The 27,987-nt window shown below is 41.5% G+C and overlaps 1 protein-coding gene across 2 annotated transcripts in view; it reads left to right on the top strand.

Moving 5' to 3' along the window:
• LOC122816397 (nodal modulator 1-like) overlaps positions 1-27,987 on the top strand; it is an 877,949-nt gene that overhangs the window by 499,406 nt on the left and 350,556 nt on the right. For both annotated transcript variants that reach the window (XM_044089153.1, XM_044089155.1), the window contains exon 21: positions 3,977-4,136. In XM_044089153.1, coding sequence (XP_043945088.1) covers positions 3,977-4,136 — 160 coding nt within the window. The remainder of the gene's footprint in view (positions 1-3,976; positions 4,137-27,987) is intronic.

Below are 27,987 nucleotides of genomic sequence, written 5' to 3'. Positions count from 1 at the left end.
CATTATCATTTACCTCTATATTCTAAGACTAGAGCTGGTTTTGCAGGGCCTACTAGCTCCTTCTAACACTGTTTAACTCCACCTCCCATCCTTAGCTTTGGGATTCATCCCAAGTGTGATGACTTCAGCAGGGTAACACGATGAACATAGTACAGTTTTGTACCTACCATAAATGTAGATGTTTGAGTGTTCACCCTGCTGCAGTCCAGGTTACCCTCCCTCCATCCCCTCTGAACTAGCTGAACTTATCTATACCACTCTATCCTATTCAACCTCTGTGGTGTATTTGCTTGTGTCTAAAGGTATTGTTTTATTTTTATTTAGCAATATATATATATATATATATATATATATATATATATATATATATATATATATATATTTTGCCTAGCTATTGGGGGCACCTGACATCTGGGGCAAGAAAAACTGAAGAAAATGGCATTTGATGCCTCTTGTATACCCCTGGCGCTCCGACATCAGGGAAGAAGCGACAGCAACAGACGTCGGACCAAGACTTTGGAACTCAGGCCGACTGCGGGGCCGCCTAACGGCAGGATAACCCAAGTGTGATGACTGCAGCAGGGTGAACACTCAAACATCTACATTTATAGTAGGTACAAAACTGTACTTTTTCTTTTCAACAATTACTCATTCTAGCACTTCATAAATTGCTTAATTTCTGCCTTCCCTTAAACCTCACTCCTCTTCCTGAACATTATTCTGCGTATATATTGTTTGATGTTTTATGTCCTGTGTGTTATCCATCTGTCAAGCATACCTCTCACCCTCTTAGAGCAAGAAATCTGGACAAAGCCATAAATAAAAATGCGACAAAGGCCCAAAAATAGGGACAATTTTTAAATATTGCTCTTGCAAACTTAGAAAGTTGATATAAGAACAGGTTTTGCATTAACATGAATTTTCCAAAGGGTCTGAAGTCTGAAACACAAATGTTTGTCATTATTTTCCAACTTCAGTTTTTAATGATTTGCCACAAATTTGTCAGAAAACCACAATTTTATGAAAAACATACCAAAAATATGAGATAAAAATCTGGACATTCTGCGAAAATCTGTACAGTTGAGAGGTATGCTGCCAAGTGCCTGAGTAACATTCCTGTCTGGACAAAAGTTAAAAGTAATGGCAAGGCAAAGGCCTAAAATCAGGAGAAAATGTTTAAATATTGCTCTTATAAACTTACGAAGTTGATAGAATGATTAATTTTGCATTATCATTCATTTTCAGAAGGATATGAAGTCTATAACTCATACATATGTTGTTATTTAGTGACTACAGACCTCTGTGATTTGCCAGAAATCCATAAGTTTTTTGAGGAACAGACCAAAAAATATGAAGCAAAAATATGGACATTTTGCGAAATTCTGCACATTTTAGAGGAATGCTGAGTAGTTGCCTTTTTTTCCTGCTTTTCATGCTTTTCATGCTTCTGCCTTAGTGGAAATGCATATATGCATAACTGATCCTTTCCAGCCTGCCGTTGGGCATTGCTGTTCCATCTAACCTAAGATGGAGACTGTCCCTGAAAATTGAGCAAGTCTCTTTGGCAAGTACATTGTTTCCTCCAACCTTTCTATCTTATCCACTTTTACAGTCAGTCATTAATCATCTTTAGTATGCTGATAATTGTCATAAGAAACTCTCCCCCCTCCAACTCTGTATCATGACCTTTTCCATTTACCTAGCATTGGGTGCATTTTTTTGTCCCTACGGCATCATCCCTTTTACTTTGTAAGACTTGGGATCCCAAGTCTTACAAAGTCTGCATCTGAAGATTGATTTATCTGTAAACATTGATGTTTTTTATTGGTTTAATACCTTACATCTGCTTAAACATTTCCTTCTGTCCACCCTCCCTGGACTTTTTCTTTTGCCTGTCTTCCTGCTCTATTTCACTATTCCTCTGACTTGTAGCTTTCCCTACTCCATTTGCACCAGTACTAGCCCTCAGTTTTGCTGCCAGTTGACTACTGTTTATGTAGCACCTGACCCCTTTTCATCCCCACTGTGCTTGCTCCACATAACTTCCCCACTGTTGTCCACTCTTCATTCCATTCCCTTTCATTCTCCTCCAGTTCCTCTCCTCCTCCTCCTACTAATATTTATACCTTTTCTGTCTCTCCAGCATCCCCTTTTGATTCCTTGTCTGACATGTCCTGATAAGTGGTTACCAATTTCCCTTTCCCCACTCCTCTTCTCCCCATCTGCCGACTCTTCCTTCCATCCTCTTCCCACGTTAACCCTCTAGTGATAGTCCTTCATCACCAGCAGTCCTCTGCTTTTCCTTAACTTTGTGTACCTACCTCCTTTTCCTAAATTCTTATTACCATTGCTGTTCCTTACCTGTGCTATGGCTGAATGCCTCTTCGTGCCCATCTCCCTCTAGCTGTCCCACTGGTGTTGCCTCCTGCATTGTCACATCTGGCTGTATCTCCTCTTCATCATCTGTTGCTGCTGTCTCGAGCTGTCTGTCCATTTTACCCTGTTTCTTTTCCCAGTTGCATGTACCTCTATGGCTACCTGAGAGAATATTCTTCTATTATCTTTCTGTTCTCTTTCTACCTTTTCCAGTGCTTTCCTGTATCGTCTCCTGCTGGCTGATCTTCTGCTTGTCCTCTGTGTGCCATTTCTCAGTGGTCAGCCTCCTGTCATTCTAGCATTAATGATCTCCCTTAAAGGCTCCGCAGAGTCCTGGAGACCTCGCATCCTTCGCCACCCCAGAACTTTGTAAAACCCATGTCTCACACTCGCATCTGCCTTATTCTCTTCCCCATTTCCTCTGACTTAGTCTGTGCTTCTCCCTTCTTTTTGCTTGATTGTAACCGTTAGCTAATTCTTTCTAGCGTAACTTTCATGTAACTGCTACATTAAATACTAGACAAGTTAACCGGTAACTCCAGAAGCCTCTTATAAAAAGTACTAGACAAGTTAAGAACAGAGGCAGTTAGCACCTCCTCTGCTGTTTTTAAAAAAAATTACTCCAAAGTGATTAAAAAGTACCAGTAGTTTTGTTTTCTAAATTTTTTGTCTTTGTTCACCAGGTAAGTGGACTGGTCTGTTGACCCTTTTCAGACATGACCCTAGCTCAGAGAGCAAAATACATACTGTTATTCAATTAACAATATTTTATACAAAATAAGGACATAGCAAAATTCAGAACATAATGGGAAAATTGAATGCAGCTAGAATAGGATTACAAGGACCAGTTAGAATTCATGGTGAAAAGGAAAGAGTACAAAATGCAAGCCAGGTTGCACACAAAATATAGTGCAATTATGCATAATATATATAACTTCCTGCATGCACGTGTTTTGTGTGCATGTCTGTGTAGGTTTATTGATCTTTAAGTAGAAGCTCTTTTGCAAGTTCCTTTTCTTTCTGCTTAAATCCTCTTTCTTCAGCTTTTCTAAGGTTCTTGGAATTTCATTAGGCACCATTCTTAAATCCTTCTTTTTAACTTTGAGTGTAGACTGATGCATATGTCAGCCAGATCTGAGCAGTACCTTTCTGGGCAGTTCAGTTAGTTTAAGAATGAAATATGAGAAAGAAGATGGAGTGTTAAATTTTAGTATGTCTGTTATTAGCAGTGATGCCCGCCTTTAAGGATTCTTTCTCTGACATAGGAGTACCGTTTCTATCCAGTCCTTTTTATGCATAAAAAAATGATTGAAGGAAGCTCGTCATGTTTGTCTCCTGGATTTGGGAGGTCATCAGTGGTTTAAATATTGACTAAGTTGGTAGAGAAAATTCTACAAGTAACTGATGAATCTTAAGCTAGAACGATATGAATGATTTGTGATCAAATGGAAAAGTCTGCTTTTGCTTTTATTTTGTAGCAGCTTTACTGGGTATGATGTGAATATCTAAATGTTTTGCATTAAACTGGGACTTATTTTAAAGCATGCCAAGTATTTGTGGTTAACCTGACATTAGTTGTAGTTCTATCTGTTTACCATAGAAAGCTGCCCTGGAAAGCTTATAGAGATTCAAGGTAAAGTGGGTTTGTTCCTAGAAGGTCACGTACACCCAGAGCTAGAGGGGGTTGAGATTGCTATTCATGAAAAAGGTGCCGATTCTCCTCTAATAACCGTCGTTACAGATGAACAAGGCTCTTACAGGTAAGTTAAACAGCCGTTCTACTTGTTTATTGTTTCAGATTTTCTAACCTGCACTGTCGATAGCTTTGTATTAAAGCACTGCATCTATCATTGAGCATGTTCTAAGGCTGAATGGTTGTAGTATTGAATTCCAGCTTAATACATTCCTAGATCCATCTTTGAAGTGTTATAGTAGTATAGTGAGAATTATGAAGTTGTGAAGTGCTGTCATTTGATTAAGAAATAAGCATGAATTGGTGTATTTTTGCAGGTCCTGTGACTGTTTGATTGTATCAGAGCCATTGCATAATGTTGTTCAGCAGTACGGTGTATGAATTCTTTGCTGTCATTTGCATTGTGTTCACTTTGACAAAGTTGCAGAAGAGTATGTTCCACTCACTGTGTTTCATTGTCTTTTTCACCTGTGTCTCACACCCTGCCCTTCAGGTATTTTAAAAGGTACAGTCTATTGACAGACTGCCATGTATGTACACATTTCTTCAGAGAAGTAAAGCCACCTTGCTGTAGCCTACATGAATTTATGAAAGGAAGATGGGGTACTTTGAGGCTGTTCTTGTGTTGTGGCAGTATCACAAAGGATTTGGGTGAAGGATGCCATACAGATGTCACATACCTGGATACTTTGCACTGCATTTGGTTTAGTTTTACTGGTTAGAATGAGAGAAGAAGGGAGAAATGATGTGCTGGTCCACTAACAGACAATTGTAACACAAAGGAGAAGTGATCCGTTTTACTACACATTACCAGTAAAGCCCAGACAGCCATAATATGCCTTTTTTGTTTAAAAATATTTTTATTTGCTTTGCAGGGATGCGTAAAGCTGTACATATATATACAGGTCAGTCTTGCAAGCATAGAAACTGAACATTCAAAAATAGTAATATGGCATTGCTGCCATCTTCCCGTTTGCTGATGCATATTCTTTTTTAGAAGAAAAATAGTTCCTCATTAATTTTCTATTTCACATTTACCCTTCAATTGCAAACACAGGAAAGCTGTTCAGTAGAACATGGACTAATATAAGCCAGTGAATCCATTTAACAGACCTGTCTTTGGGGTCCTGTCATCAATAATTCCTCCTCGTTATGAATTTTGTGCACAAGTGTGGTCCCTTACTTGAGGGATCTTTGAATCTTCCACTTTGTAGTCGTATTCAGATTTATGAAGTGCCCAGTTATTCTGTTCCTCATTCTTTTTTAGAAACAGTGCTGGGTTAATCTCTACTTTCTCAGACCACAGAGTCTCGTGCATCGTGCTGGGTTAATCTCTACTTTCTCAGACCACAGAGTCTCATGCATATCTTTCCCCCCATGAAAGCCCAAAAGGAAGGCTGCCCAGTAGGAGGTTGAGGGAGAGAGAACATTCAGAAAACATGTATGGTCAAGAAAATTATCCTAGTTGTATCTCAAAAGCCAGAGGATGCTTTAACCCGTAACCAGTTTTCCACTTGCTTTTAGTGGTGTCTGGATAGGTGTGCTGGCCTTTTTCCACCCCCATTAATTGTGGTTACAACGATAGCTGCTAGCATGCCCATCCCCTGATGCCAAGTACCAGAACGGAGGTACATTGCATGGGACTTTTTTTTTTTTTGAGTGGCAGATCTGTGATCACAGCCCCCCCCCTTTTTTGTGTTACAAAGAGGAAGAACTTTGCAGTCTGTAGCGATCTCCCCCATGAGCACAAGTTTGCCAGACTGGAAGGGGACAGAGTGGTAGTCTGTAGGAGTTTAAAAAGCATTTTCTTAACATCATGGAAAGCATGGTTCCCTAAGCCAGCTTGGTTGTTTGGGGTGCTGTCTGACAGGTTGCAAGTTCACACACAGTGTTTATCCAGGATCTGAAGTTGTTAGCCGAGGAGCTACTCCACAGTAGGAAGCAGGGAGATGACCCAGTCCACTAGACCAGTTTAAGAGGAAGAGAGAAACCTTGCAAGCTGCAAAATCCAGAGGATTAATAGAATGACTTGACCTAGACATCACAAATGTAATCTACCCTCTGGTATGAGGGGACTCCATTTCATTGGGGTCCTTGCAAGATATTTGTCTTGTTTCTTCACAAGGCTGAGGGAGCATTTTAAATGGAACAATAAGGGTTTTTTGATAGTAAGAAAAATAGTCCATAGGTAAGTACTAGGCTAGCTGCCCTTGTGGGCTGTTTTAGACCTAGCCAGTTTTTGTTTCAAAGGTGAGAGTCATACCCTGTACTGAGAGATAATACTTTGATCTCCTGGGGGATACTAAGTTCATATTGTTTCCTCTGTTTTTCCTAGTCATTAATGATGCTGCCCTAGTGACCTACCTATGGCTAGACACATCCAAGAAAATGATAGGTCTGAGAGGGCACACCTGTGTCTTTAAAACCCCCTGGTGGCAAACTACTTGATCAACTAGAGACCCACAAGCACAGAGAACTGGTACCGGACTTGAATATATTGTCACATAATAGGGAAAGCTGGGTCTTGGATAGATTTGGTAAAAGAAGGGTGTGTATTTTGTCTACCTTGGCTTTTAGGGTAATGAATTACCAGATGCATATTGTTTAAGTACCTGTCAGGAATCCTGGTACAAAACAAATTCTGGAAAAATGGCTAATGTCCCACATCCTGAAACCTGTTCAGCTGTCCCTGAGTATGGAGAAACATATAATTAAGTGCAGTAGCTACAGTCTCGAGAATGTTAGTTATTGGTTCAATCATCAGATACCTTCTTTTTGCTTTAAGATTCTCCGTGTACCTAAGGACATCAAAAAGGAACTGTTGAATGCTCTGTGAGACAAGGAGTCCTAGTTAAGAAACCTTTGCCATGACATAGTAAAAATATCAGAAGGCAGGGCCATAAAAATGGTGAAGTAGCTTTTTATTCCACCCCAATCTAACAGCATAACAGAAATTATCCCATCCATGTCAGGCTCCTTTTTCAGTTGCCAGACAAAGGATAAATGTTGTTGTCCTACCATCAACTGGGACGCACACAACCACAAATTTGTTGGCTCAGAGGTTTTTGGAATTTGTCAAAACAAATGTCCTTGAACATACAAGCCAGCACACCCACAAGGGGCTCAAATTTCCTGGGCATAGTGCTCATTAACATTGCACCCCCCCCCCATGTGATGTCCCCTTTGGTTAGATTGGACCATAAAGAAGTCTCTTTTGAAATAATTATAAGGCCAGATACCCCATCAAGCTGAAAATGTTTAAGAATTTTTCCAAGACAAATTAGCCCCTACAAAGTGATGCTGTAAGAAACTTCAAAGCCCCCTCCCCACAGTTAAGAAAAACACAGGCTCCTGTGGAGAAGTGTACTGCCCTGTATAACCACTAAAGCAGTTGTATAGAATTGACTGTACCAGACTGGATTAAAACCACGTCTTGCCGGAAAAACAAGCCGCCCTGGTGGACCCCCATTATAAACAAGCTATACAAATGTCCAAAAACAAAAGGGAACAGACTCATCAGAGAAAGAAATCTCTCACTAGGCTAAAGAAACAAATTAGAGATCTGCTTAAGTCATCTAGAGCAAACTATGAAACAAAAATAGCTGCCCCAACTAAAGAAAGTCATAAGGTATTTTTTTTTTACCTACGTTGGAAATGTTAAGGGGAATGCTCAGCTTTTCACAGAGCTGGTTGTGGGTGGCATCGCCCATACTCATCCGGAAGAAATAGCCAACCTGCTAGCCGACATATTTGGATCAAACTTCGCCCCCTGTCATCCCCTAAGTATACCTGGCATCATCCCTCAGCCTATTATCTGAAGAGAGCAAGTCATAGCTGTGCTAAGGCCAAAAACACAGCATTGATGGGACCAGATAAAAATCCAAGGTTGCCTCTTAAACCTGAAACATGACCTAGCAGACCACTTGATACATTTTTTAGTTTCCGGATTGGCTATCTTCCTGTAGAATAGAAGGCAGCAACAGTCATCCCTCTTCACAAAGGGGGACAGTCAACCAACCCTGGGAATTATAGACCCATAGGCCTTACTAGCTTCATTTGCAAGGCCATGGAAAGAATCACTATGGACCTTATCAGTGAAGTTATAGATAATCAGTAGACTCTGGACCCAACCCAGTTCAAATTCATCAAGGATAGATCATGTCTATTACACCAGGCTGACTTCTTTGCGAAAGTCACCAAAAGCATGGATGAGGGAAAGACTTGGGCATAGCACCTACCTTGACCCGGCCAAGGCACTTGACAGTTCTCTCTAGTGTTACAGACAAACTCACTTAACTGGGAATTAACCCCTACATCACCAGGTGGGTAACTAAATGGCTCACCGACAGGACACACACTGTCAAAGTGGGTGAATCCACATTTAGCAAAATGCAGGTCACTAGTGGCATACCACAGGGTTCTATGCTGGGCACTTAACAGTTTGGAATTTATTTCCCAGAAGCCCAGGCAAATGTGGATGTCTTGTGGCTGACCAAGTTTATTGTCAACTGCAAACTGGGAGCAATCATTGAGTCCCCCAATGATACCAATGTACTGCAGAAAGAATTAAGCGCAGACTAATGATTGGTGTCATAGCCATGGGCTGAAGCTAAATGCTAAAAATGCATAATTATTCCCTTTGGGAAGGCTAACACCCTTGCAAATTACAGTATAAACAGCACCCCCTAAGAGTAGACCTAGTGGTATGAAACCTGAGTACTCAGGTTGACAGCAATCTGAACTTTAACCACCACTTATCTACAGTAGTGAGGAACTCCTTTGTAGCACATCCCATAAGTAAAGGCATGGGGTCTAGATCTAAGGACGTTCTAATTCCATTATACTCTGCTCTCCTCAGATCAAGTATTGCGTACAATGCTCCCTTTTGCATGTACCTCATGAGACACCGGCAACAGATGGAGAGGCCACAGAGGTTAATCACCAAGAAAATACAGGGTACACAAAACATGTCTTATGTGGAAAGATTAAAAGCCGTGTCACTGTATTCTGTCTCCTGCAGGCTACTAAAGGTTGATCTCTGTTAGGCTTACAGGGCAGTCTCTATCCCAGCCCTGATGGAAATGTTGCACATTCACAAATCAAACCACATGAGGGTCACTCACTCCAGGGATCTTAATCTAGCCTTAGATATAAACAAGTCATGCTGGAGAGACAGATTTGTCTCCCAGAGACTGCCCCTTTTCTGGAACAAGCTTCCCATTCACATGAAACAAACCCACTCCCTGACTCTCCAAGTGCAACATGGATCAATGGATGGGTAATGTAGATTCATTCCTGGGGTGGTGCCATGTTCCTCATGGACAGAGGCAGTCAGTATTAGGCTCATAGCCTGCAAACTTCACTTACCTAAGTGTTGATAATTGAGATAACTTGGGATAAATGTAGCTAGGCTTGTAAAGGCTGTTGGGCCCATTAGTCTAATAACCACCTATGAACTTGTAAAAGCAACGCTATAAGGGGAGAAGCAAATATGGTAGGGTAAGAGGAAAGTTATTACTTGGAGGCAGGCTAGAACTGTTTCAAACCAGTTTTTCAGTCCCCCACCACAGGTTGCACTTGAAGAGGGTCAGTGAAGTGCTCTGTTTGACGTGTTTAGGAAGTCTATTCCAGAGATGGGGCAGCCTCTGGGACACCAACCTGTCTGTCCAGCAGGTTTTGTTGATATTGCATGTTAGATTCAGGCCTTTTGAGTGGGTAGTGCATCTGGAAGTTAGACTTACGGATATGGAGCATCTCTAGAAGGGCAGGGTCCGTGATTGCCTTGTAGGCGAGACACAGATCACCTCTGAGCAAATCTGTACAGTACCGAGTAGAGTGATAGTGATTTGAGCCTGTCTGCATAGGACAGGTGTTGGAGGCCATGGATTCTCTTTGTGAGGTATTTCATTGTCCTTTCCACTTGGTACAGATGTTTGGAGAGGTACAGCCCAAACGGGGTGTTATACTCAATTATTGGTCTAATGAGGGAGGAGTATAGAGAGGTAATAAACCTTTTTTCTGGGTTCAATCCCTTTACTTATGAGATGAACCAAGTAAAAGGCTTTTCTGACCACTGCCGCTACATGATGGTCGAATGTGAGGTTATCAACCTTAGTGCCCATGTCTCTCACCACAAGTCGTGTGCTTAGGGGGTTGCTGTTGATGTGGTAATCAGTAGGGGTCGTATTTTTACCAAATAGTATGATGATACATTTTTTTTTTGCATTTAGCTTGAGGTCATGACTTTGGCACCAGTCATTAGTTGCTGGGAGGCCCTCTTGCAATATGTTAACATCATTTTGGGGGAATCAGTGACAGCACTCAACTTACAGTCGTCTGCAAACTTGTTAGCCACAGGCCTTTTGTCTTTGCCTGGACCTCTGGGAAATTGATGCCAAACAATAGGGGTCCCAGGACAGATCCCTGGGGAATTCCACTAGTGACAGGTCTACTATTGGAGGTGGAGGTGCCTGTTTTGACTTTGAGGGTCCTGTCAGTCAGCCATTTGGCCACCAACCTGAAGAGATAGGGATTTACGCCAAGTTGTATTAGCTTTTCGATGATGCCCGAGTGGGGGATTGTGTCAAAGGCCTTGGCCAAGTCAGGGTAAGCTGTGTGTACTGATTTCCCCTCATGAATTTTTGGGAGCCAAATTGTAACCGTGGCCTAATCTGTTCAGTAAACATCTTAATGGATTAAGGGCAAGACAAAACAACCACTGTGAGAATGAATAACCCTGAAGTGACCCCTTTTGAATTTTTTTCCCTTGGGATAATAATGTGCCCTTTCTCATGGTCACTAATGTAGTTGATCAGTGTAGAATTTATCTTCTACATCTGTAAGCATTCCTTTATCCATGAGTATACGATGCTGACAAATGTGTTTCATAATCTATCTATGCTATACTTAGATTCTTTCCCTTTTTAAAATTCTCTAGTATGGATTTATTTAGCAGTAAACGACCCTTTGTTCCCTATAATTTTCTTTTGTTACCCTTTTTTTCGATTACCATAATTGAGTTTTTTTTCTAAATGGCTACGAACTCTGTCTGTACCATTTCCAGTATTTAGTTTGTGAATCGTTTGAAGGAAGTTCTTGGTCTGTAGTTTTTAGGATGGCTTGCAGATGCACTTTTAAGGAAGGTTTTCTTCTTTCCTGTCATTAACAAGGTTGGTGTCCATTCAGGATGCGCATACGAGTAATTCTTACTTTGGGTTAAGTCTTTGTGTAAATATGGTAATATGTTTAGCCAAAAGTTAGGTACTGCATCTGGGCCTGGGGCTTTCCATTTAAGAGCCTTTCTTAATTTTGTTTCAGTTTCTTTGGCCATTACTTCATCCTGTTTTATATCCTCTGCATAAGAACTCCTTACTGTTTCTTTTAATTTTTCTGTCAGTTGAGCATCTTTGTTATTTTCCATAGTATCTTCATAAATATGTCTCCAACATGTCTTTTTGTTTGTGTGTGGTATTTCTATCCCTCCAGATAAATGTTTTTGTGGGTCATCAATGGATTGGTTATTTTGTACTTTTCCTTTGTATTTAAATGGGTATCTTTTAAGTATGTCTGCCTGTGTTGATATCTTTAGTTTATTATTTGCAGTAGTGTGCAAAAGATCCTGGTCTGTGTTGATTCTGTGCATTGTATGGTCTTTCTAAATATTTTATTGATCTGTACTGTACCCTCTTGTATATTGTTTTAACAGTTGACACTTTTTGTCTTAATTGCTTCATAGTTTTTTTTTTCTTTTTTTCTATCCACATTTTTCCTTGGTGGCATTTTATTGCTTATTTTCCTTTCTCTTTTTGCTGTTTGTTTTTGTGGTAAGACTTTATCCCTTATTAATTTAACTGCATAGTGATGTATTCTATTTACTTCTGTTAAAATCACATAAATTTCTTTTAATAGTCTTGATTATTGTATTCATCTGTTTTATCATACCTTGAACATTGAGTCTTATACACTGTAATCTATTTCTTTCATTGATCGCAATATGTCTAGCCATCTGTATTAAATCAAGCAGCTCTTTTCTTAAACCACTTTCTTCTGAACTGAGAGCCCATTCTTTGCTCTCCGTTTCCTGTGGGCATTCTACAAAAAGTTCCAGAACATCTTCTGTGACATATCCTCTTCAGATACATCCTGCATAATCTGCTATTCTTTCATATGGGAAGTCATTGGCCCATCACTCCAGAACATTGCTTGCATCAGATTTCCCAGTGTTTCCGGATTCTTGCCATGCTGTGCAACTTCACACAAACTTTTGTACCAGTTTCCTACAAAACATTTCAGTGCATTATTATGTGGCAAGTCTTCACATGCCTGCTGTTCCACCTCTTTCTCCTTAGTTTGTGGACTCATTGTTCCTTCATGCTGTGACATTATCAGTGTTGGATTTTCTCCACTAAATCTTTCACTTCATAGGTAATCCTAAACTTCAGATCTTATATATTTTTTCCATTTGTTCTTCAGTGGTTGAGTCTTTGGATCTGGTGCTCAGGCTTCTTCCTTTACCCATAATTAATCATGTTGACCCAGCTACCATAGACGTCATTTGCCGTCACAAGTGTTTGATGGATTTTTTGGTGCTCACTAATTTAAACCTATAATTTCTAAGTAACTTTTAAATAATAATTAAATCATTTATTACCTTTATCCTTTTTCTTTTCTCCTTCCCTAAGCTCTTCTCTTGTTTTTTTGTCTAAGGCATTGAACCTTTCCTATTCCCTTAATACAAAAAAAAAAAAAAAAAGCATTTTCATCTTTGGTTTTATAGTTATTATGGTCCTTGTAGTTTACAATACCTTTTACTGTAGCCAAGAATTATTTATATCTGTTTGTTGGTGCATTGTTTTCCTTTTTTCTTATCAAAATGTTGGACAAGCCATCAGGACTTGTGTGTGGCCTGTGCCCACAAATTACCAAATTGTGATGCGCAAGATAAATGCATTTATTGTCTAATCCTTCTTATTTGGACACCTCCTGTTCCATTTGTGAAACTTTTGGCCAATGGGCAATTGCAGAGCTATGAAATTAATCTTGAAAGGGTTTCTCCCAGCTCTTGTGGGAGAGAGCAACCTTCAGTTTCTGCAAAGCCTTCCTGTTCTCCTTTGAAGAAACGTGCTGAAAAGTGTAACAAGAAAACCAAAGACAAGAAAAAGAGAGGTCTAAAACCTTGAGGAAGAAGTCTCTGGAGCATGCATCCTCTTCAGATCCGGTTTCTAAAGTTGAAAAGCCCGTGGAGGCAATGGTTTCTCAAATATGATACTCATCTGATCCAACACACCTACAAGGTAATCACTAGAGCCAATTTCTCCTATGCTTCATTCACCAATATGACAGAAAAAGTGATAGAATCATTCCAGACCCCCCTCTTGTGGTCAGCCAGATCTTCCAGCAGCCTTTACTCTTTGTCCTCAATAACTTAGCCTTCTCACAATCAGTCACCAACTGGTTTCAGAGTTACCTGTCTGACCGCCAACAATCCGTTGTATGGCAGAATGACATATCTCCCCAACTACCTGTCTCCATAGGGGTTCCCCAAGGATCCATCCTTGGACCCCTACTCTTCTCTGTTTTCACCAATAATCTAGCCTCTGCCACCAAACATGGCACACTCATACAATACGCAGATGACTCAACCATCATCTGCTCAGCCCAGTCCCTACCCAAACTGCAAAAGTCACACACAAAGCCTTTTCCTCTGTTGAAACTTGGTTATCCAATGCCCAATTAATACTCAACCCAAACTAAACTACTCATCTTCCAACCCACCAAACATACTCAAAACAACTCTCACTTTAACATCACAGCAAAAGACAACACCACTATATACCCAACTAAACACACCAAATTGCTAGGAGTGGAAATAGACAATAAACTAAAATTTGACATTCACATATCCTTGACCATAAAAAAGTCCACAAAAAACTAGGAGAGTTATACAGAAATAAGCAACTTCTCACCAAAGCAGCAAAGATTTCAGTAGCAATTTCCCACCTTATCTCCACCCTACTTTATGCCTCTCCAATATATACCAACCTAAGGCAATGCGATCTAAACAAGCTAGAGACCTGCTACAACAAAATCGCCAAATACGCCACAGTGGCATCCTACCGTAGTCACCACTGTCTCTCACTTGCTGAACTGGGCTGGCTTGAACTCCCTCACCTCCTTCAATGGTATCAACTCTCATTCGCCCACAAACTAGTAAATCATCCACTAAATGTCCCATCCCCTCCAGAATCTACTCCAACCCTATCGCACCACCAGACCACTAAGATCCAGCAACAAAAATCACTTGCAGATCACTAAAGTCAATAACTCTGCTGGTGAAGCACTATTCTCTTGCACCATAGCCAAATTATGGAACTCCCTCCCACCCACAATTACCTCCGTACCATCATGCACCTACTTCAAAACTTTACTAAAAGCACACCTAAAAACATGCTGGCTATACCCTTGCAAATCCCACTCTAATATCACCCTCCCCATCCAACCACTACCTTTCTTTCCACTCCACTAACTATAGCAAGCTCAGATGCTCATAAGCCAGTACTTATTATACAGCAGGAACTTCTTCTTGTAACATTTGTTAATGTCTGTTATGTACTTCACCGATAAAGATTCTAGTTGTCTACTGATGTACTATGTTCTTCTTCTGTAAGTATGTTGTAAGTAATTGCTATGTAAGTTGTTAATCGCTATGTAATCCAATGTAACTACTGTCTGTTTATTTTAACTGTGGAGCTTTTCTCCCCGGGCCTCCGCTGAAAATGGACCTATGTCCAGTCAGACACTCCCAGTCAACAAATATAAATAAGTAAAAATATAAATAAGTATAAATAAGTAAATAAAATTACTGAAGCAGACAGGGACAAGATGATGAAATTCTTCAGAACCAGATCCATTTGGGGGTCTTCCCAGGCCACTGCCAGGACAGAGCAAATGGTTTCTTCCCCTCATTCAGTAGTTGCTCCTTCTCCAGTACACCCTTTGGATTGGAGCCTTTGGGTCCAACTTCCACTTGGGGCAGGTCTGCATCAGACACTATGCTTTGTACTTCCTCGATGCTGATGAGTTGTTTGTTTCTGTCTCTCTGACTGCTTTGGATCCATCTGAGTCTCAGACACGAATGGTCTGTACAGACTCCAACAGGGTAGGTACAGAACCGAGGTCCTTGGAACACTTCTGTCTTGGACCCTCTACATTAGACAGTGCCCTCAGTGTTTTTGATATAGTTTTCCCCAGATCCCCCTTGAAGACGTTTCATTAAGAGAATTTCTTGAATTGTTTAAACAAAATGGGGTATGGTCTACTCAGCTGCTTTCTCCAGAAGAGTCCATTTTTAACGAGGCTTTTGGTTCTGGCCTGTCTACTTCTTCAGTATTACTGTCTGCAGATGAGAGGGTAGACTTGTCTCTAAAAGGCCGAGGAAAGAGATGAACCCATCCCTAAGAGACCAAGATCAGTTTCTTGTCACTCCCAAAGATCATCCTAATGAAGCAGGGGCCCAGCTGTGGATTCTGTGGTAGTGGCAGAAGCCAACAAAAAGAATTAGCAGAAAGTTCCTCTGTCCATCCACTGAACAGGGAGTCTTGAGAGCACTGGACAGATTTGCGAAGTGAGTTTATGCCTGGTTTACCTTTTCGGTGAGGTAAAAAATTATTTGGCACATGTTACAAGTTTTCAGAGTGATTTGACCAAGGAGATCTCCAAATCTCTCCCAGAGACCTTGCCTACAGATCAGGGAAAGTCCATTGATGCACAGCTAGCTACCCTCCAGTCATTGTCTAATGTCTCTATTCTCTTTACCTCCAATGTCATGGAGGATGTATTATCTAGAGTAGCCGACAGATGCATATCTGTCAGGAGCATACTTGGGTGAAGCTCTGTGCTTTTGCAGAAAATTTTTAGGATGTCCTTTGTGAATGCCCCTTATGACGGATCGACACTCTTTGAGCCTAAAATGAAGGACACAATAGAAGTGAAAAAGAGGGTGAATCCATTTCTGCTGAAGGGATCAAATTTTCCATCCACAAAGAAAGTTTTCCAAGAATCAAAAAGGAGAGAAGAAAATTTGGTTCTTCAAATCCCAGGGATTTTTATCTGGCACTTCTGGAGACACTGCATTTTAAAATAGAGCAGGGGAACTCATAATGAATGTAGTGCTAGGGACAGAGGTGGACAGTAAAATCAAAGCTTCAGAGGTCCTTTCTATGAGGAGCCTTTTTTAGTTTTTCTGAACAGTTGCCTGACTGGTGCACTCTGGAAGCAGTCAGGGGCAGTTATCTCTGCATCCAACAACCTGGACTTCCATCACTCAAGAAAAATGAGTGCAGAGGGTCATAATCAATGGCTATTTCATTACCTTCCACAGTCTCCCTTTAGCCCGAAAAAGACTTCCCAATGTTACACCCGCTGAAGGGGAAGTGGCCACTTCAGAAGTAAAAAAAACTTCTAAACAATTGAGTTGTCCAAAGGGTCCCACCAGACTAAAGAGGATCCAGAATTTACTCAAGGTTCTTTTTAATGCCAAAGAAAAACTTGGACCTGTGGCTAATTCTGTACCCAAGTTACTTGAGTAAATTTGTAAGAAAATCAAAATTTGAGGTAGTCCTGGTGTAGTCTATGCTCCCTCTTCTGAAGGAGGCAACTAGATGTGTTCAATAGGTCGTCAGGATGCATACTACCACACAAAAATGGACAGATGTTCCAGGAAGCATCTTTGCTTCCTGCTAGGAGCTAGACATTTTCTTTTCAAAGCTCTGCTCTTCTGTCTCACCACAGCCCCCCGGGTGTTCACCAAATGTATGGCAGTCGCCAACTGCAGAGGTCCCAGATGTTCCCTTGTTTGGATGACTGGCTCATCACCACCCCTTCCAGGGATCTACTCATCCAAACCAGAGACTCTTTCCTGCATCTGTGTTCAGACCTAGGCATTACAATGAATCTAACAAATTCCATGCTTTTTCCAGATCAGTCTTCAGAGTTTATAGGACTTCAGTTAGAGAGAGAGCTCCAAATTGCAAAACTTCCTCAAGCAAGGATTACATCCAGTCCTCAAGTCTAGGCTGCCTTGTCCTGTCTGAAGCCATCAGCAGAAATGATTCTCCATCCTTTAGGCTGTATGGCAGCTTCATTCACCCTGGTTCCCCTGGCCAGAAACTACATGGAAGTTCTGTTGTAGAGACTCTCAGTGCAGTGGACAGTAAGATTGCAACCGATGGCCTTTTCCAAGTATCTTTAAAAAAGATTTGAAAAACGCATGTCCAGTAGTGCTTGAAGTCATCATGTTTCACAAGGATGCCATTTCAATATTTCCTCTCCCCAAGCCGTGGTGACCATGGACACTTCCTGCTTGGGGTGGGGATACATTACCTGGGAAAAGCAATTGAAGATGTGTGGTCACAGTCAGAGGCTAGTCTTCCCATCAGTATGTTGGAGATTAGAGCAGTCTTTCTGGTGTTGCAGGCCTTTCAGGACTCTCCCCTCAGATGTGATATCTGTCCGGACCAACCACATGGCAGTTGTCTAGTGCATCAGCAAACTTGGAGGAAGCAGATCTTATTATGTCAAGAGACCATGAGAATGTGGCAGTGGGCAAGATCTTCTCACCTCTTTCGAATAACAATTCATATTCCAGGGAAGTTAAATGTTTTAGTAGACAGGGTGAGGTCTATCCTTTTCCATCACATGTGGTCTCTCAATCCAGTAGTCATGAAGCAGGTATTACCATTGGGGCCGTCCTTGCTACAATCTCTTATCTCTCACAATGCCATGTGCAGCACGTTCTTCACTCTGATACCACAAGAGGAGGAGTAACTGAGGGATGTCCTAGCCTATAGTTGACCCCAGGACTCCTCTGACTTCCCTCCTATTCCTTTGATTCTAAAGTTCTCATAGGAAAGTATTAGCAGAGATGATCGCAGTCATTCTCATAGCCTCCTACTTGCCTTGACCAGTATGGTTTCCCTTCCTCTGGCCTCATCTTGTACACCCTCCCTGGGTGCTGGTCTTAGCTCCAGATCTACTGTCCCACCCATCAGGGCTCCTCACCCAGATATTCAGTCCATGAAGCTGACCACATGGTTTCTCTGATTCCAGTGATGACAAGACAGTCCATGTTTTCTTCCTTAGTTGTTCATGTCCTTACTTCATCCCAGAAAGCTTCCACATCTAAGATTTACAAAAGCAAATGGAAAAGGTTCTCCATCTGAGCAGTTGAGAACAATCTGAATCCTTTATTAGCCCCTCTTTCAGCAATCTTGGATATTCTGGCATACTTTTTCGGAATGGAGCCAGCTATTCCGCTATTAAAATACAAATAGCGGCCATATTTTCCTTTTTCATTGGCGAGAATCACAGGCCCATTGCATTGTTAAGACTATCTAAAGCCTTCTTTAGAGGAACTATCGTGTTACATCCCCCCCCATTTAGAGATGTATTTTCTTCCTGGGATATTACCGTTTTACTGCAAGCGCTAACTTGCCCTCCATTTGAAGTTGCTGCCAAAGTTGATTTAAAAATTTGATCACGGAAAACCCTGTTCTTAGTAGTTGTTACTTTTGGTGGAAGAATTTCTGAGCTCCACGCATTGTCTACAAAACCTCCATACACAGTTTTTCACAAATACGTTTCCGTGGGAGAACTAACCCTTTTTTCCAAAGGTGGCTTCTGCATCTTCTATCAACCAGTCTATAAATCTCCCTGTATTTTTCCCAAACTTTTGAAAGGTTAATGCACATTACATGTACTTTGTTCTTGGTCTGTTAAGGTTAATTTTGCATCTGACAAAAGCCTAAAGAAAACTGATAAGTTATTGTCTCTTACTCCCCTGTCAAGATGGGAAAAGGAGTATCCAAAGTACTCTTGCCCATTGGTTTTATGAATGTGTATCTTGCGTTTACAAAGAAAAGGCTTTTATAACTGTCCACAACCCTAAAACCCCATTCTACAAGTTCTTTGGCTCTGTCCGACTGCCTTCTTTTCTGGACTGTCTCTTGATGATATCTGTGCAGCCGCTTCCTGGACCAAGGTCCACCCCTTTGTATCGCATCATAAATTGGACATACAATCCAGGACAAGAGCCTCTTTTGGTTTGTTTGTGCTCTGGAATATCCTTCCATAAGATCACCCAGGTGTTATAGTAGCTGGGGTCTCTGTTATATACGTTGTGGAACAGACAGCAAACAAAAGTTCTGCACTCACCATGACCGTAGATCTGTGTTGTCTGGTTTTTATGTCCTTCCTCAACTTCCCAGCCTCCCTTACCTATTTCATATTTTTTATGGCATTTGGCATTTTTAACTACCGGACGTCTGGCTGACTTAACCTTGGCTTCTAGAGGTTTCTTATCAAGACCAAGGTTTTAGCTGTTTTTCTTATTCCTGTCTTGGACATTGTAGACTTGGCTATTTTCTTGTGGGCAAACTTGATCTGAGGTACCTGGATCAAGGGGAATTATGGGTTAGGGGATGAGCCTGAGCGCTGGATTCAAAGCTTGAAAGTGGCCAAAGTCAAATCTGAAGGAAATGTCGAGGAAGGACTGAAAGTTCGTTTTCTATTTTTTTTTAACTTTTATCTTACTAATTATCTGTTCTTGCTATTTGAGATCTCTTCTGTACCCACAGTATTTATGAAAGGCCTGGTGCCATTGTTGACCCTCCTCAGATGAAACACGAATCCATATTAATGAGACTGCCTGGCAAAATCAAAATGCCAAATCCTAGATCATTTCAGCATTACTTCAGACTTCTTCCAATGTTTGGGGGTATTAAGCCTCACCCTGAATACTATATGAACATTTTTTGGGAAGTACATGACCCTGAAAAAGTGCAGAGAGGACCTCTTGAAGAAGTCCTCCTCTGCAGCCTTCTGCTTTCATCAGCATGCTGGCAAATACCACACTATAACTGTGTAATTCCTGAAGGCTTACAGCTTCATTGTTTTGACTGTTGTTTGAAAACCAGATTGCATATGATGAGGGTTAAGTAATTCTTGAGAGCATCATGCAGTTGGCACTTTCAGCCCTTGGACATAGTCATGGTTTTGCCCTGATCCATACAGGAATATATGTTATAGGTGGGCCAGATACGCAAAAAAAAATTCTTGTTTGATCATAATGAACCCTTGCCATCATCTGTGCCTTAGACGTTGCATAGGAGTACATACATCAGGATTTTTTTCTGGGACCTTGTTCCCGCTCACAAAGGAGATTGCAAATTAGTGTGAAAGAAGTGTTAGCCTCTATCTCCTTGAATAACCTTCCTCAAAACATTAATAATCACTGGTCAGATTTCTTTTAAATCAGCGCTAATACTTGGCTGTGTGGTACAGAGGGATGCAGCCCTGACTGCAACCTGGATATCTGGGATTCAGTTAGTCTCTGCACTAGAGGAGCCAACCAAAGAAGGAGAGGACCTTAGGGTTATTGCCCACTTGCCTCTTCTGTGGGAGAGAGGAGGGTTTCTAGTGCTCATGAAGCACACTATGGGTGTGATTTTTTTCTTGTGGAAACTAGAGAATCAACTAACTCTTGCGCTTCTAGATTGTGGGGGTGGATGTGCATGCTGGCCTTGTGGAAGTGTGGGATGACCAGTGTGGATAACCCATTTCACTTCCCCTTCCCTTAACTGAGTATCCACGAGGATGTAGGGCCATTTAAGAAAAAATCCTCTACTGTCCCATGACTGATGACTCCTCTTGGCTGACTCTCACCTCTGTGATTGTGATACAAGTGGACCAGTTGGCTGAAGACAGAGCTAATAATCTGCAGGTAGTGGGGAAAAAATTGCAAAAAAGGCAGGCAACACTTAATAGCTACCTTTTCAGGAAGGAGAAATGCATATGCCGCACAGTACAACCACTCCCAGATACAAATACTTCATAAAGCATAAAAGCATTCATGTTGCTATGAGAATACAGTTCTTATGGGGATTTTAACTATTGAGACATTGCCTGGATGAACTTCCTAACAGCAAATAAATATTCCCATATACTAATTGGCTGTGTTAAATCAGAACAGTTTTGAACAAATAGTCCAGCTAGGAAAGGCAATATTTTACACGTCATATAGACGAGCATAAGATCTCTGTACTCCTCACAAGTGGTTAATGCAGATTATGATGGTATAAGCTCTAGTCCAAGAGTAAAGTTAAACCAAGTCATAAAAAAGCATCTTTCCTAGATTTTTACCAATAAAACCTATGGTGCAGAAAATGATGATCTTAACAGATTTGGTGTACTATTTGTTAGTAACACAGATAAGCTTGCTGAGGATGTTGTCAATGAGTTCTGTGATGTTAACACTCACATGCATGACCATGTGTCAGTATGATACAAATATGAAGGCCTTTCTTTTGGCTTTTCCTGGTTAGAGGGCGCCACAGCAGATCACTGATCCGCTAATGATTGGCAGTGGATTTTTACGGTGTCAAGTTGCCAGCCCGGTGCCTCACCTTCAAAGAAGGAACACGGCACACGCACACACCTACCTGCATGTCTTTAACGTGCACTCAACCGCGAGGAGGACATGCAGACTCTGCACAGAAGGCTCCAGCTGAGAATCGAACCGGATAACCTGTTGCTGTTAGGCGACAATGCTAACCGCTGCACCATCGCGGCCTCAAATGATACAAATATGAAGGTAAATTCAGTAAAAATAAATAAATGCTGAAATTGCCAAATCAATAAGATATACAAAAGAAAAAAAAAACAGTTTAGATAAAGTACAAAAACTATATTTTTCCTCTCCATTAATTCCAGAACTAACTTTGAATTCTGCTTGGTATCAAGGGTTGAAAGCACCTAATTCTTTGATTACATCAGAAACCTGAAAGTGAGTATTTGCAAATGTAGCATATTGTTATAAACATTGATGATTGCCCAGCAACAGTGCATAGCAAATGTGCTTATAGAAGAAAAGTAAGAATTATTTCAGTGTGCTACATAGGCATGAGTAATCAATCTGTCTTCTCTTATGTATTTCACTATGAACGCAATTACTGCCACAGGTAACGCTAAGAACTTAAGTCCATGGCACCAGAAAACAAGTCTGAATGCTTCCAACATAGAATTAAGGAAACCCTAATTAATTTGTGTCAGCTTTGTTCAAAATGTTAACAGGTGGCCATACCCCTGAGCTATGACAACTGGATGTAATGGTATCGATGTAAGATGGGGCTGAAATTAGACTAGGACAATTTTAGACCCATCAGTTCTGCCAGCATTCTGTATAAGAGCATAAGCAGAGTAATAACTGGAGGATATTCTTCATATAGATCACAGTTGTAGTACTTCTTACAACTTGGACTTGATCTCCAAAAGGCCAGGTGTCTGGTCAGGTTGCCAGAGCTCAGAACACATCCCATTCCAGGCCAGGTGGTTATCTACTCCACAGGGACATTAGAATATTCCCTGTACAAAACTGTAATATGTCCATGCCATTTAGATGTTGTTTTACCATCTGTACTTTTTCTGAAGTCCTAGTCCAGAGGTGTTCACCCTACACAGGATCTCAATCAGGTGAGTACCATATTGGGGATACTTTTTTTTCTACTGCTAATTGCATTTGGTTAGTGGTATTTAATGCAGAGTAGTTAGATAGTTCTGAGCATGTCTACTCCTAAGACGTAAAGCAGATGTTCGTGCAGGATACAAATCCCACACAAAGGCTGTTGTAGTTTGTGAATATTCTGTTTAGACATAGAGCAAAATATTGAGAGTTGTAGGGTCTGTCAAGGATTTACACCAGAAACTCTCTGTAGAAGTTAGCATTACCTACAAAACTGTTGATTAGGAGTCGAGGCTTCAAGTCTCTTCCACTACCATTGTGGCAACTCATTCATCCATGACCTCAGATGCACCCCCCCCCCCCTTAGAAGAGGTTAAAAAGGCAACTTAAGGAAAATAGACAGGGACCTGAGTAATAATTAGTCTCATAGATATTCTAGGACCACCATCTTATGAGTGTTCATGCTTTGCTAGTACTCTTCCCTCAAGCCGCATCTTTCTCCAAGAGAACCATACTAGAAAATTTCAGAGTGTGTTTTTGGATATCCAACCAGCCATCTAGTTTGTTTAAAGGAAGATAGATAGTTGCACTGCTTAACATGCAGGGGAAGATTATTCCAGAGGTTTGGTAAGCACTGGGTCTATCCTTTCACCATGGTTTATTTCTCTGTTGAAGATTTAGGTCCCTGGTTCTAGTTTTGGTGGAGATGCTGAACTTGAAGAAAATCAGGAGGTCCAGGACAGTCAGGTCTCTAAGCAATAAACAAGGCAGAAATCACCACTCAAAAGTCTGTAGACACTGAAAAAAGAGCCTCTGTCAGTACATTTAACTTAGGTCTGTGATCTTTTTACTTGGGAACCAGTGAAGTCTTTCTAATTGTTTGATATGCTTAGTAAGTTAGATTTCAAAGGGGACATTGTACTTGATAATTGGCCTGATCAGTGCTGAGTATAACGGGAGTGATTTATCTTTTTATATCTTGATGATATTCTTTCAGCAATTACATTGGCTAAATAAAAAGATATTCTGCCAGCCTTTGTCACATGATGGTCAAAAGAGAGGGAGCTGTCAACATTTGAACATAGGTCCCTGACAAATTGCTGTTCTAGACTAGAAGGAGAAGATTGGGGAGGTGACTGATGAAGATCTGAGGGAAATTATTGGGTCCATCACTGACCACCAGCCCAGTGTATATGCACTCCATCAGGGCGGTTATGATGCTGTTAGTACCGCATACAAGGTAGTAGCTGTGGGGTCTGTGATCAGGAAACATACATGGCTAAGGTGGGAATCCCTGCCAGAGGATGGCATGGTACATCTCTGTAATGCACACTGGGTAATGATCTGTTTGGGAACCCCACTCATGAGGTATTCAAAAAGTTGGTAAGTGGGAAGTCTGTGCAGTCAGTGAAACCTCTCTTTCACTTCCCTTGACTAGGTATGACAGGATTTATCCATTGAAGTTTTGGCCCTACTGTTGCAGGCAAGGAAGGAGGCAAATAAACCAAAGGTAGGAATGGGCAGGTTAAGAAAAAATGTAAGGGAGACTGTAAATGGAAGCCAGAGGGTCTTCAGGGTCCTGTACCCATTAGGAAGCAGCTGTAAACTACATCACCTTCCAAGATGGACCCCACTCCAGCCTTTCTCCATACCCATCACCATCCTAATGATAGCAGGAAGGCTAACTCTGTGCATGAGAAACTGGGAATGCATTACTGAAGTGGATGCTGCAGATAATCTCTCAGGGTTCCAGACTTGGTGTAAAAATTCACGCATGCCACCTTACCAATAGACCAAGTGTGTCTGGTCCCCCTGCATCCTACAAGAGCTTTATCATCTGTTATGGAGTTTGTACCAAAACTGGACCAGAATCAGAAGGTTTTACTCAAGACTATTGTAGTATCCAGAAAGGAAGTTCTGTTGGAGCCCATCCTGGAACTGGTTAGTTGCCTCTTCCAGGTTTCTGAAATTCAAAATGCTGACATTGCAAGCCTTCTTACTACTCCTGTTTCCTCAAGCACTTGTAGTTTCCTTTGATATCATGCTTGCTTAGCTTTATATACCTATTCACGGGGACCACAGTTGCTCTCACTGGTTTACCTCTTTGCCTTTGGGATTGTTTACTGCACCCTGGGGTTATACAGATTGCCTGGCTCCAGTAATCACTTCATCACTTCTTGTATAATCAGGGACATTCACATTTACCTTTATCTGGGTGACTGACTCATTCAGGCACTATCCCAGGAAGACATGGAAAGAGCTCTGCAATTTGCCATGGGCAACTGTCAAAACCTGTTGCTTTCCATCAGCATCCCAGAGTCAAATCTTACCTCTTTCAAGAAAGAGATGATGTCCATCTATTCATATACTGCTGTATTAATGACATCAGGGAGTTTGCCTCTGATGAACTCTCGCACGTCCGGATGTTATACAAAAGTTAAATGCTACCACTCGTGACGTCCTGTGCCTCTCTCGGATGTCTGTCATAAATGGACGTCTGGTATAAAGTGGATGTCAGCACGCACCTCTTCAGAACTTTACTGCCACCTGTGTGACTGCCAGCTCCAGTCGTCATGTTGCCAGTAGAAGCATTTGATGTTCTTCGTTTTTCACTGCTGCAGTCATTACATTTGGGTTATCTGCTTGCAGTAGCCCTCAGTCAGCCTGATTAACAAAGTCTTGGGTCCTGCTTCGGTTGCTGTCCCTTCTTCCATGATGTTAGGTCATCAGGGGTATAAAACATGCAGTCGACGCCATTACATCAGTCTTTCTTGCCGTGTGGTGCCCGAAGCAGAAGCAGTTCGCAAGTGCCAGTCGGCCGACTCCTGAAATTTTCGTTTACGAGTTTCAGAACCGAAGTCTTCAACGAAAGCTAAGTACCCCATTGGGGAAACTTTTTCTTGCTCCTTACCGATGTCAGTAAAAGTTAATAATTGCATTACATGTGGAAAGCAAATACCTCACAAAGAGTTTCATTCGTACTGTATTCCTTGCCTAGGCCCTGACCACGACTTACCTTGCTGTCGGTTTTGTGCTTTATTTAAACAAAGCACTATCTGTCATCTGTATATTTTTACTTCTAAATATTTCGGTTCTCGGTTTAATTATCCAGAAATGTCACTTAGCCATCCGACTACTGGGGTTCTGAAAAAATGCAAAGATAAAGACAGAGGCAGGCCGCCAAGGTCCAAAGCTGCTGACGATGCTTCTTCTAAGCCAGTCGCCAGTTCGCTGATACTCAGTGAGGTGCTTTCGCAGCCCCTGATACCCACTACTTCTGACTCGCAGGCCTCTACTAAGACCTATTCGAAGTCCGGTATGCCGCGAGATGCTTCAACTGTGGAACCTGCGGATGTCTCTACCTTGGATGGGTCTGGAGCCGCTGTGCAGGCACTGGCTTCTGAGGGTGTATTCAGACCTACGGACTTGCATATTAAACCGACGCCTCCTTCGTCATTTAGGCCAAAATCTCGAACCATGCCTAAGAAACCGACGCCCAGGCTGCATGCTCAGGCCTCTATGCCTAAAAAACAAATTATAAGAATGGCTGAAGATCTTATAACTCTAATCAGGGGAAGCCAACCTCCCCCTTCTAAGAGACCTAGGACTGAAGTTGTTTATGAATCTTCTGAACAGGATTCTGATTCTTCTGATGATCTGGATTTGCCCTTATCTACTTATGAGATTTCTGATGCAGAGCACTCTATTCCCTCTGTTTCCCCTCCAGGTGATTTTTCTTTTGGTGAAACCTCACATACTCTAAGGGAGCATTTCCACTGGGAACGCCAGGATTTTTCTGATTCAAAAAAGAGGCTTAGGGGTTTCTTACTCCTGCCTCAGCATAGGCCTTTAGCTATAGCTCCTGTACTAGACATTGTTGATGATGCCTTTTCAGAATCGAGTTTGGCCCCTGATTCTTTGCCTCCTGCTCCCAGAAAACCTGAAAGATATTACAGGATTCCTGATTCTCACAAGTTACTTTTTAAAAATCCTATTGCGGATCCAGAGACTATTTCACAGGGACCCAAAGGCATTAAGGCTTCTACTGCTAAAAATCCTACCCCCTTTGATTGACACTCCAGGTGCTGGATAGATGGGGTAAGAAAATTTACACTTCTGCAACCTTGGCCATTAGGGCTTTAAACTGCCAGTTTCATATGTTAAAGTATCAACAACATGTTATTGGATTGCTTAAACAGAAAATGATGTTGATTCCTGACTGCACTGAAAATAAAGAATTACATGATTTAATGCATTCTGCTGAACAGGTTGGAAAACATACTTTGCAATGTGGATTTGATTCATTAGAGGCCTCTTGCAGGGCTGCTGTTACTGGGTCTGTGCTCAGAAGGCATGCTTGGCTTAAGGAACAATCTTTGCGTGATCATGTTAAAGCTAAATTGTTGGATGCTCCCTTAAATCAGGACCGCCTGTTAGGCAACAAGGCTGCGAAAGTTCTTAAAAAGATGAAAGATAAAGCTAAATCTATGCAGACTGTTAAAGATTTCTTACAAGTTCAGCCTCCTAGATTTAGTAGTCACTGGCCCTCTAAAAATTGGTCCTTTCCAGCCCCCTCCAGGTCTTCTCAAGCCAAACCCAGACACAGCAGAAACCCCAGGTTTCAGTCCCAAGGGACACACAAGACTAGACAGTGGGGGGTTTCCGCACCCAAACCTGGAAGCAGTAAGACTCCCCCTCTATGGAAAACTGTCTCAATGACTTGCTTTTAAAACTTCCAAGCACTTCCCAACTGAATGCTCCTTTAGGCAGAAAGATTGGTCAGCAGGCCAAAAACTGGGAACTCATTACCCAGGACAAATGGGTTTTAAATATAGTGTCCCAAGGATACAGATTTCATTTCCACACATTACCAACACCAAGCGGGTGGCCAGATCTACCCCCAAATCAGTGGGCAGAGGCCCAAAATCAGGTACTCTCTCTCTTAAACATGGGGGCTATTCAGTTGGTACCAGAAGAGGAAAAGGGACAAGATTTCTATTCAAGACTTTTCCTGGTATCCAGAAAAGACAATACATGGCGTCCTATCCTGGACCTTTCTATTCTAAACCCCTTTCTGGTGATTCCAAAATTCAAAATGCTGACTCTTCACCAGCTGTTTCCTATGCTAGGCAAGGGTGCATGGTTGGCAACACTAGACTTAAAAGAAGCATACCTACACAATCTCTATCAGGGAGTCTTGCAGAAGATGCCTACGCTTCAAAACAGGCTACATGCACAGGCTACATGCACTATCAGTTCTCTGCACTGCCCTTTGGCTTATCTACTGTGCCCAGGGTATTCACAAAGTGTCTAGCTCCAGTCATTGCATTTTGCAGGCAAAGAAATATTCAAATATACCCATACCTGGACGATTGTCTAATTCAGGCAGAAAGCAAGCACATTC

The sequence above is a fragment of the Protopterus annectens genome, chromosome 12.part0, assembly GCF_019279795.1.
Source record: "Protopterus annectens isolate FY-2018-M chromosome 12.part0, PAN1.0, whole genome shotgun sequence".
In the NCBI taxonomy this organism is placed as follows: Eukaryota; Metazoa; Chordata; order Ceratodontiformes; family Protopteridae; genus Protopterus; species Protopterus annectens.
This window is presented reverse-complemented; position numbering and strand designations above follow the sequence as displayed.